The 12141-nt window shown below is 41.7% G+C and overlaps 1 protein-coding gene across 1 annotated transcript; it reads right to left on the bottom strand.

The window, feature by feature from the left end:
• Nucleotides 1-347: 347 nt before the first annotated feature.
• On the bottom strand, nucleotides 348-11521 carry CASS4 (Cas scaffold protein family member 4). Its single transcript, XM_026042024.1, has 6 exons — nucleotides 11471-11521; nucleotides 7598-8026; nucleotides 4912-5016; nucleotides 3929-4078; nucleotides 2304-3584; nucleotides 348-765 (listed from the first exon to the last, which is right to left on the bottom strand). The coding sequence occupies exons 1-6, from the start codon at nucleotides 11519-11521 to the stop codon at nucleotides 352-354; spliced, it is 2430 nt and encodes an 809-aa protein (XP_025897809.1). The 3' UTR covers nucleotides 348-351.
• Nucleotides 11522-12141: the final 620 nt, after the last annotated feature.

Here is a 12141-nt window from a genome sequence, read left to right as displayed (position 1 = left end):
TTWAAAAAATGTTCAGATCAGATACTAAATGAATCGGGGACTAAAATTATCRTGCTAAAATAAATGGACATGGAGAAGTAGAGGTTTACAGGAAGGGTCTGGAGGGTGGAAATAAAAGCACAGATTTATTTATACAAATGCTCTTCTGGGGCAGTCAGATCCTATGGGGTCTTCACCTGCTGAGAGTGCATCAGTGCCCGAGGGAACTGCCCATCCCTCCATGGGAGCTGACCTTTTGGAGCTGCATCTGCCTCCTTGCTGGCAAGTGCCAGGAAAAAAAAAAAAATCCTAGCAACTGAGAAATTCAAGTTTTCACCAATAATCCTAAAAAAAAAAAAAGGGAGGTTTCTGTCATTCCATCTTTGCTCTGAATTGCTGGGTGTATTTAGAGAGCGCATCAGTTTGGTTCTGCAGTTCTCTCGTTGCGTCTGCATTTGGATACTGGATTGCGGCATTTTTGGTGGCAAGCGCCAGGTTCTTGAGCAGGCTGCAAAATTGGCTGCTGCTATGGAGAATGTCATTGCGAGCATCTTTTTCTTGAGTTTCCTGGCAGAGAGAATCCACTAACTTCTGCCCCACCATAATGATCAGTTTGCTGTGTGATATGAAGATTTCAGGGGGCTGGTTGCTGCTGAGACTATCTGTGAAGACACTGATTGCCTTGTGAAGTGCTCCAAAGCACAGCCTACAGTGTTCCGAAAGAGTGATTTTCTTTGCAGAGTCCTGCTTGCTCTGAATTATATTCCTTTTTGCAGTTGGCAAGACCTAGAAAAAGGTGGAAAAAACAACAATAAAAAAAGACTCAGCTTGGCAGCATGCAGTTTCTTTATTTGTTCTACCCTGTATTCTTCATGTTTCTTCCATTCAATGGAGTTTTCTTAGCTAGGAAACTTCAACGTGTCACAGCCCAGAGATCTTTTGCAAAAGTTTCTCTTTCCTTAAAGCACTCTGCTTAAAAAATAGTATTTTCTCCCAATTACCTTTTCTCTGAACAAGTTTCACTGATAACAGTTTTAAAAATGGCACCCAAAGTGCTGTAGTTAAACATCAATCCTCTATACAATTTGGACTTCCAACTTGCAGCTCATGTAGGCTTGACTTTTAATAGTACTGACTTCATGTGGGTTAGGAATGATTAAAAATGTAGAAACACAAGATAGTCTATCCTTAAATGAGTGCTCTGTCATATATTTTGAAATATTATCTCACATCCTTGTGCGCATTACATACAAGGAAAATAAATGTTTTGCACAATTTCTCAGCACTAGTTCTAAGAACTAGCCCTGACAGCATGATCAAAGAGAAAACAATGTTTCTATGTATCAATATATGTGCACTAATCCAAGTTATTTTGAATTTTAGCAAGCACAGAAATTAGGGACAAGAAGTCCTTTTAAGTAATAGTTTTCAAAATCAAGAATACCTTTGTTTTTGAATCTGTATTCTTCTTTTCTACCTCTGTAGTTGAATAGATTTTCTGTGCCTGTTATAAATCAAAATGCCAACAAAGTTGAACTAGTTTATATAAAGTATTTCAACATGGATTTGGTTTTACCTTATTTCAGGGAAAAAATGCCTGCTTGCATTGCAGCTTTATGTGCTACAATAATATGCAGCCTATTCGGGCTACAATGATAATTTTATTAGAAGTAAAATTTTTTTTCTAATAAAAATTCAATGTGTGATTCTGCAAGATCTAAGACTGAAACTAACCTGAACAAAATGTAATGTATCCTAAATTCTTTATAATCCTTTCGTTATAAAATGACTTAAAGAGTTAGCTTAGCTGGCATTTTGGTACTTCTCAGGAGAGTCATTCCTCTAACAATCATCCAGAACTTTCTAACAAAAAAGAAAATTGACAATTCACAGCAAGAGTTTAATTTGTTTTTAAGTGACGGGCTTTTTCCCTACAAAACTGCTTCTCTAATCCATGCCAGTTTAGAAGGTCAACCTCTCTTATATCGTGGTGTCAGAGTCAACACACAAAATATGTTGGCAAGAATAGAACTACTAGTCTGAAGACAAGAAATATATTGCTTAAACCCCGAGTAAAAGCTATGTATTAAGTTAATTTAAATGGGTAAGCTAAAATGTTTTCTAAGGTAAAAGGTAAATTCTGTGACTCAAGTTCTAATTACTGATCATGGTAGCTGTACCACGTCGTACTCCAATAAAATCCTTAGTTCCTACGCAGTCTGGAAAAAGATGCTTGTACTAATACAAAATTAAAACAATTCTAGTAGCTTAATATCTGCCAACAATCAAGCAGAATACAGGTAGTACAGTCATGTTATACTAACCTGTAGCTGGACGTAATCACAGTCCTCAATGGCATTTTCTTTTGGCTTATCAGAAGAGACTTGACTGTGGTTTGGCTTATCATTTCTTTGAAGTGAATCCACTTCTGTTCTCCTGGGCCGTGTGATTTGCTTGGCCATTTTATATTCTGTGCTTGTTTTTGATTGCTTCATTTCTTGCTCCTTRTCATTCTTGCGGAAGAGAAGCTTTCCATTGGCAATGACGATGGATACGAATCTCTTGATGTCATCAGGAATTGTGCGCGCTACCATAACAAAGCGATCGAGATCGTCTGGGTTGTTCTGAGGTTTCTTCATAACCAACACCTCTAGCTTCCAGTTGCAATTGTTTAATTGCTGTCTTGTTTCTATTAAGATTTGGAATGAGTTCACCAGAATTTCTAGCTGTTTTTTAATTCTGGTCTGAAGGTTGTTATCAGTGACGTACGAAGCATTTGCCTTTATAACTTGAGCAAAGGCCAAGAATTCTCCCATCGAGACTTTTATGTGATCAACTGCTCTATGGATTTCTTCAATGTTTTTCTCTAGGTGTTCTTGTAATCTCCATTTACTGCTCACAAAGATCATTAAACTCGCAATGGAGCTCGATACACTGTGCTGCAATCTAGTCAGTGTCTCTATGGCCATCTCAAGGTCCAGTTTCATTTCTTTGCCATGCTCTTCTGATGATGACACAGAAGGGGACTCAGCAGAAGAGCTTGAGGATGTAGAGGTAGTGCTGGTCCTGCTCTCCACACTGGAAAGAGATGCTCTGTCCTGTTCCAATTTAACATCTCCAGAACTTTTGTTATTTTTTCCAATCTCCTTCCTGCACTGCAAAGTTTTTGGAATATCATAAACGTTCCCTTCAGAAATCTGATTCTCAGCCTTTGGAGTCGAGAGACTTGGGGATATATCATGGATAGCATTTGGTCGCAAAAGGAGCATCTCCCGTGAAGATGGAACGTCATAAAGAGGGACATCTGGAAACACTGCTTTGTTTTGGGGCGGTGGAAYATCGTATAACTGTGGAGTTGCAACTTTGGCTTCAATATTTGTCATGAGAGCCCTGTACCTGGCTGGTGGTGTATCATACAGCACCTCGTTCTCCAAGGAATGGCCAAGAGGGCTTGGTTTTAATCCTTTTTTTTCTGGTGATACTGGAATATCATAAATCCATTCTGACTTCCGAGGATTTGGCAAGGTGTTGTAATGGCCCCAGCACTTTTTCTGAGATCCATTTTCTGAAACATCAGATTCTCTTTTAGGAGGGACATCATATAACTGCAACAGAGCACATGGGACTGTCATATATTTTGAAATATTATCACATGGGCACATGGGACAAAATACGTACATTTTTTTTTCTGTCTGCCTAAACAATCAGACATTCAAGAATGTAGGACGTTCTAAAAAGACAGTAAGTTCCAGCCCTGCTAGGTGTCCTGACTCCCAGGAGCCAGGTAGTATTTGTTCCTTTAACATCAAATACCATGAGCTGTGCTGAAGATGTGCTGGTCCCATCACTGCAACCCACCTGCAAACCCACCTCAGGGAGGGTCAGCACATATGAAGAGCGGCACAGTACTAGAGAGATATTACTCTCATATCCAGTGATTCCTACTTACGTTGCTCCCTGGGGAGTCTTTCTGGATAGTGGCCCCTGCCTTTTCTGGGCTGGACGGGATGTCATAAACCTGGTTTGGCTCTTCCCGGAAAGCCTCAGTGGATCTGAACAGCGCAGAGMCCTTCCTTCTTGTGGGTGGAGTGGCACCACTCTAGTCAAAGGAAAATACACAGGTTGGCTTCAGTTCATTTCCGAGCCTGCTGAAGATGCTGTGGTACCAAAGGCTTTTGGGTCATAKGGTTTGGAGCTCCTTGTTCCCACAGCCTGGGGGAGGACGGGCGCTAGGTGGTGCAAGGAAGCTGTCACCAACACTTTGGCTTTCGGTCTGAACAGGGACCACCCCATTTATATAGAGTGGGCAAAACAAGCCATTTGTTGATTGCTGGAGTGACATTCAGTCTACCCCAGGAATTGCAGTGTCAAGAAAAAGATCATATGACAGGTTGCTCCAAGGGGTGGATTCAAAAGGCTCTTACGCCTAATATATCAGGGTTACATGATCTAATCCCTTGCATTTTGTTGCCCAGAGGGAGGGTGGGTGACCTTTTAGTTTCCATTTGTACATGCACTAATGCCTCTTCTGTAAACATTTCACGACAGTTTATAGAAAACACTTAAACCTTCCTCAGTCAACAAGGAAAAAAGTCCCATTTCCTCACAGGTAAACCAAGAGGCTGGTGGGTCTGCCTGACATGGGGAATTCATCCTTAAAAAGGTGCCTCATAACTGAGTCAAGGTAAAACCAAAAGTGTTCATTTTCATTGGAAACATAGCCAGATTTATAACAAATTCAAAAGAAAACTGCTTTAGGTTTTGAACTTCCCWAAAAAAAAAAAAGCATGAGTTTCTGCCAGATTTAACAGAAGATTTCAAAACAAACAGGAAAACGGTAGAATTTCCTCTGAAGGGTATTCTAAGGTCTCCCGGGAGGGCCGTGCAAGGGGYTCGGGGTGGCCGGGCTGCCGGCCGGGACGCGGGACTCACCCGCGTGAACAGGGACTCGCGGCGCTGCGCGGCTGGAACGTCGTAAACCTCTCGTCTGATGTTGGGGGCAGAGGCCCGGCAGGCTCGCGGGAGCGTCAGCAGGTGCTTAGAGGGGGGAAAAACAGCTTGAGAAACCCACAGCGAGCCCAGGACCTCTTTTAAAGCTCGATTAGTTAAGCAGATCATATTCAAACCCTTTCAAATGTTCACTGGGGCTAGCAGACAAGAACTGACTTTAAAGCAGGCCTGGTATCTCTTCTTGTGGTAATAATTGTAATCCTTCTTTGCCAGCGTTTCCACTTTATCTCAGATAGGAACTGACGCATACAAATTAAAGAGAATTGGACTTATTAACCAAGGGAGGGAAAAGACTGGGAGAAACTACAGCTTTAGATATCATCTAAGCCTTCTGACTATGCAAAAGCAGAACCACCAAAAAAAGAAACAGGGGAATTTCTACTTCTGCAGTCTCTCAGAGAGCCAGTAGGTCAAACCACATATAACGGGAGCAGGACCAGCAAGAAGGTCCAGGTAGAGATGCATTATTTTGTACCAAAATAAGATTTACTCTTTCAGAAGCAATAAACATGGTTATTTCAATGGACTGTCCAGCTCCATAAACAGAGAACTTGGTATAGAAATTCCATTATCTAGGTCAGCTATAGATTAATTTTCTTTATGCATTATTTCAAGATCTACAATCAGATCTGTAGGGCAGTTAGGTAAGATGCCAAGTGTTGGAAAGGGACTTTTTATTGACCCCCAATCCATTATGAGTTTTTCTCATGGGTTCAGCCTGGCTCTCCCCGATCACTTTGGAAGAGGACTGTTATAACTGCAAACTATTGACCCATGGAAGCACAACTGGAAGCAGATTATTTAAAAATTGGAAAGATCATTCTACAACATATGAGCTGAAGTCACTTAATTTAGTGGAAATGTGGTAGAGGAACAGGATTACATCTGCTTGTTTCTTATTTGTGAAAGCTTTTCTCTGAAGAAAGGAAATGAAAAATTAACACAACCCCCCCTTGTGCTCTGCTGTGTGAGTTATCCTGTTTGCAAAACAATACTAAGAGAAGCATAAAAAAGCATTTTCCAAGATGAGGATAAAAGATAAATGTTATCCTTAGCCCAAACCTGTTTTCAGAAGGGCAAGTCTCATCCAGTAAGTAATAAAAAGGAAGCTCGCTCAATACCATCTCTGGCTCTGTGAAGAATAAATTATTTTCAAGTCCTTTCAGTCACAGTAGAGCAAAAAAACTGCTCTGTGTATTAAGCAACAAATAAAGAAGTGACAGTGCTTTTATGTAGGCTGAAAGCRTGTAGGCTCTGAGGGATTTTGTTTTGTTTTGTTGCTTTCAGTCAGCTCCCTTAAATCCTTCCAGGGGCTTTAGGCAGCTGCTCAGAGAACAGCTGAGTATGTTAGGAGCTCTGCCAGTTGTCCCAATGGATCTGCACGGGGCGCTCCCGAGCACCTCGGTTTGTGGCCAGCACTCAGAGGCCCTTTGCCTGCATCTGCGTGTGGCCACACCGGGACAGTTGTTGWAGGAGCAGCTGTGACGTGGTGCGAGGGGCAGCTCGGGAAAATCTGAGCTTCCGAGGGGTAAAAGCAGGGTAGGGCATTATCTTGTGGTGTCCGTTAAGGAAAACAAGGCTTGGGTATCAGAGGGCATCATCCTGAAATGACAGACCCAAAAAGCTGATTAACTCTTACCTAGTGTCACTTATTCAAATAAATAGATGATGTCATTTGGCAGCTTCAGGGCCTGATTTGYTGATACATCGTGGAAAATGTATATTGATATCACACACTATTTGTGAATGTTTGTGAATGACTCTTTAAGGTTAGGAATGAGGAGAAATCAGGTAATACCACGTGCAAAAGGCTTTTTTTCCCCCCATATGTCACCCAATCTGAGTTTGCAGAGAATAAAAAAAGGGCCAGATCAGGAAACTCAGGTCAGGAAACTGTAATGAATCCCTGGAGAACAAGGCTTGCATCTTCCCTGTGTGCCTTGAGGGGCTGGTGACTGCTCACATCCCTTGGGAGCACAGACTGGCAGAGCCACTTGCTCTTGCTATTGAGCAAGGAGTCCCTGTCTCCTCCAGCATGTCTAAAGCAGGTAGCTGTCTGTTTTCTGCAAGGCTAATGACAACCTTGAATGGCAGAAGAGACAGACAGCGACAGCGCTCTGAGCTTGCCGAGGAGCTGGAAACAGGAAAAACTAGATCAAAGAAAGCCTTTCAGCAAGGCTGGTTTACTTATTACAAGCCATCTTCCTGTGCAGATGATTGCAGAGACCCCAGAGGAATCTTGTAGATGCAGATGAAGATGWAGATGCATCTTCATATGCACAGCTCCATCACAGGAGAAAGTTCTGGATTTTCTAATTTTGGGAATGGAATGCAAATCATTCCTAGGCCCCTTCAAACAAATTGTATATTCTTTACTTAGTGTCCTATTCTACAGCTGTCCTAAACTGACCCCGCCAAAAAAAGAAAAAAAGATATTGTATTTTGCCCAGAGTAACACTTCTTGTATAAGACTATAAACTGTAGTAGATTTTAAGAGTTTCCTAAACATCATTCAAGTAACTTTTCTGCAAATTCAGCATTTTTCATCTCCTAATAATTGTCTTAATTATAACATTTTTTCCCCTTTATTATCTGCTCATTTTCTTACCTGATTTCTTGAGCTCTGGATCCTTTCACTGAGCACCTGTGCAGCCAAGGCTGGTACCTGGTACAGCCCTTGGGCAGGCAGAGTGGAGATCGTAGCTGGTGATTTCACCCAGCCGTCCATCTTTTCATAGGCAGACGACGACGTGGCAGGTTTGGGGACAGAGGGGACCTGGTAAATGTTTTGCTGTGCGGCTGGCAGCTCGGCGCTGTCGCTCCGGGTGGCAGGAGATGGCAGGTCCACCTGACAGTCACCCAGCAGCTGGAGGCGGTTAGCGGGAGCCAGGCCCTGTCTCCCGTGGAGGGAACATTTCCACCAGCCCTCACTGCCGATGACGTTTTGGTCAAGAACGGTCAGGATGTCTCCCCTGCGGAAGGCCAGCTCGTCCGAGCACTCTGCCTTGTTGTCATACAGAGCCTTCGCCAGACTGTTCTGGAGAGGGGAAAACAAAATTGGGCTTTGCATCCTTTACACAAATAGAAATGTTACACTGGTCGCCAGTCTCGCTTTTATCTTCACTTTAATTTCAGCTTAATTCAAACCTGTCAGTTTTAATACTGAACAACCTCAAGAGCATTGGCTTCATAGGGTTAAGCTTTTTCAGCATGCGTCCTCTGTTCTATACAGTGCAGAATAATCCTGTTATATATTTCTTCATCATCTTTCTCTGCTGAGATTCTCAAAGAACACTGCTAACACTCATTATTTTGACTTTATGAAAATCCATATATGAAAGATAGGTACTTTTTTCAATGGTATTCTAAATTTTTTTWATAAGAAGTCAAAGTCACACAGGAAATGCATCACCAAACCAAAGATAAATTCACATCTCTCTCACTGCTAACTGTCTGAGGACTTCAGCTGCACATAAGTGAAGCTGATGATTTCCTTCCTGAAGAAAAAACAAAACAAAACAAAAAAACCCTTATTTTCCTTTAACCCTAAGACACAGGCAAAGTGCCCATGATCGATGATGTCCCTAAAAGATATCTTTGATTTGCTGCGGGGCACAGACATCAGCTCGATGTGCCCATGCCGCCCTGGACGAGTAAGATGGATACTACCTCATACAGAGAATCCCACAGTAATGGGATCCTCTTACATGTCCCGTCAGCTTGGGGACAAATCTAGAGATTTGTTTGTGTACTATAATGCCAAACCAATTAGCTTGGTAATCTTCAGTGCAAAACAGTGCGTTCACAGGCTTATCTTCAGGCAAGCACATCTGACGCAGTGTCCACCTTTCTCTCCACAATACAGACACTACCAGTAYCCAGATACTTGAATCTTTAATGCATCTTTCAGCATCCTCATGCAGTGCTCTTATATGTTTTAGACAGAAAACCAAGGAAGAAGAGAGTAAGTGAAAAGGAAAAAGAGAGTAACATTTTCAGAAACATCATAGAAAATCTGTGAGAGAACAAATATTCATATTTTCCAGGGTTCTAGTGGGCTGCTTGACCACAGAGCAGCCCTATCTGCCTTGGTTGAAGCCTATAAATTTGTGGCAATTATCAGTGTGTGGGATAAACTTTCTTTATTTTTAGCATATGAGGATATGCTGATCCTAACTGCAATTGCTTGATCATTTCAAGATGATGGTTAATGCAAAGTAGTTGCAGAAGGTAGCTCTGTAAAAAGAACTGGACATGGTGTTTTTCAGTGCAACATCACGTTTGCCTTCGACTTTGAAGTGAGGCTGGTCACTCCCCAGTGGATATGTTCTAGCATTAATTTCTTATCAGAAAGAGCAAGTCATGTCCAGAGAGATAGTGCCCAAATAGGAAACATGATGCCTCGTATTTTTGTCCAGAGCATTTGCTGTGAAGCAACAGCTGTTTTGAAGTAACAGCAGAAGAAAATCAATTTGGCAGCTCAGCTGATGAAGTGGCCTCTTGTTAGCAGCATACATGTCTTTGTAAGGATGACCATGAACAATGGTCTTTTTATCATACACGGGTTTGTCCATTAACAGCTGTCTGAGATGGACAACAACAGTCCCATTATCCTTATGTCATAGTATGGTTAAAGCAGTCTTCTTGCCATGGATGTGGTGGCCCACCCTGTCTTTGGACAACGGCAAAAGCTCTGAACCACCTGTGCTTAAATCAGGCCTCCAGGAATCTCATCATAGACTGCAGCCTGGGGAGGGTTTGGGCTTGGTATCGCATGGCAATTGCAAATAATCAATTAAAATATAGAGAAACTACTTTTCCTATTATTAATTGGTGACACTTCTAAATTTGGCTTATAATTTGACACCTTTTTTATTGAGCATTGTAAAATAAAATAAAATAAAGGTCCCTCTTGTTAGGTCTGAAGAGGCTGGGCAGGCGAAGGGAGAGCCCTCCCTCTTTTGCAAACAGGCAACTGAAATATTAAGAGCTTTATCCAAGATCACACAGGAAACCGGTGGTAGAACCAGGAAGTCCAAACGTGGAGGAACTGARGTCCTGTATATTGCCTTAGACAACAAGACCGTCCTTCCCAGTTACACCAATAAAAATAATAGGAAAATTTGGTTCACAGTGTAATTTTTAAAAGCAACTAGTTGTCATCATTATTCCAGCTAATTATTTCTTCTTGAAATAGCAAACTGAACACACCATATTTAGTTAATCAGCATACACAAGYCTAATTTCAAATCTCAGTTGTTTTAGAGTAAATACACTGACTTTTGCTAAAATAAATTCTGGACCATATACCTCGTTGAGTATTTCTGCAAATGGTAAATCTACACCACAGCCCAATTATAAAAGGGAGGAGGTGCTCTTCCCATCTGCAACTTTCAAACGTGACTGCAGCAGCTACTAGGAGGATAAAACRTTTCACATGTTCAGATGTCTCTCATCTATTTTCCTGGACAAACTAGCTCTGCCTCCAAATAAACTGAGAGAAGAGCCAGGACAGTGTAAGCAGAGAAGTCAGTCAATACTTCATTCAATAGCAAAGGTATTCTGCAAAGAAGAGGTCAAACCTCAACTGACAAACATTTCATGTGCTAATATCAGGGGTGTCCACAGTGAACAAAAAGTGAAATTTTAAGGTTAGAACATGAAAGTCAAAAGGTTTTTCAGCGTAGGGGTCTATTCAGCATATATCCCTTCAATTTTGCCAATAAAAGCTGGGCAAACATCCAAGGGCAAGTAGCCCACGGTGAGACACCATTTGTCTTGGAACTCATCTTAAAAGGAGATTTATAAGTAAGTAGAAACACCTGAACTGCAGAATATGTTAGTAACTTGTAGCCACCAAACCCCAGGAAGGTGTCAGGTAAACCTCTTTTAAAGAACACCTCCCAAAAAGTTTTGTTTTATAGTAGGGCAAATTGACACAAATACAAAGCTCTGTATGGCAGCTCTTCTAGGATACTCTGTAAGAAAATTTACAGAGACTTTAGACTTTATTCATTGTTTTGTTTATTCTTGTTCCTTTTTAGCCTCCCCTGTCAGTCATCTGTTGCAGCGAGATATGAGGATGAAAAAACAAAACCAAACAAACCAAAAAAAAACCCACTGACACCAAAGAAAAAAAAAACCCTAAACCCCAACTTCTTCCTTTCAACAGGCACATCTATATATATTTTCACTGCCCACAACCTGGCAAACATCAGTATGTTGTAAAAATGAATATGAGCAATGCCACGTAAAAATGAATACGAGCAATGCCACGTAACTCAAGTAACTTACCCTCTGCCGAATTCTGACCTCCTCCCAAAAAATACGGAAGGGGAAGCATTTTCACAAGACATAAGAAATAGGAGGTTGAACAACTTTGCATTTTGTTCTTCATCTTCCTTTGCTCCTCTRTCTATAGGGCTAGAAAGCTCCTCTTCTTCTCTTATTTCCTTTCTGAGTGTTGTGGTTGTTTTCTTACCTGGTCTCTCCAGCATCGATAGCAATGGGGGCTAGTGTGAAAAAGACCCATGAGGGTTTTCGTTTATGCAGAATTATCACCAAACTGCTGCTGGCAGTTTAGAAACCACTGGCATGAGCTCCAGCAGTTGTGGGAGTCCCGGTTATGGAATTGGTCCATATGAGCCCAGGATCCTAGAACACACCTTGAAGACCAACCTAGTGTGGGTTTAACACCCACCATGCCAAGCTGACAGCGAAGACAAACACAGGCAATTTTGTGGATTAAAATTACAGGATATTTGTGACAGGTGAGCGTGGGATGAAGAACATCCATCTGATGTAAAACAGATGGAGAGTGAAGGTCTACCCGTTGTATCTACAGTTACATGGAGCGAGGTTATTTGTAGTGCAGGATCTGGCTTGCCTAATTTGAGGCTGTTAGTCAGAAATCAGGCGCTATCTACACTTCCAGCTCTCAAGGACATATGTAAAGAATCACTGTGGCAGCCCCTTTCTATCATGTAAGCAGAAGTATCTCTGACCTGCCATTAAACATAAACAACTCTTGCATTCCCAGGATCACAGAGACCTTATGGATGCTTGGATAGGAAGAGGCTGTGCGCTGCAGCCAATGGGATCTGCATTTTTTCTTTATTACCAGAGAAGCGGAAACCGCCTGTCTAACGCTAT

The sequence above is a fragment of the Nothoprocta perdicaria genome, unplaced genomic scaffold, assembly GCF_003342845.1.
Source record: "Nothoprocta perdicaria isolate Ctin4 unplaced genomic scaffold, notPer1 scaffold_3, whole genome shotgun sequence".
Classification (NCBI taxonomy): Eukaryota; Metazoa; Chordata; class Aves; order Tinamiformes; family Tinamidae; genus Nothoprocta; species Nothoprocta perdicaria.
This window is presented reverse-complemented; position numbering and strand designations above follow the sequence as displayed.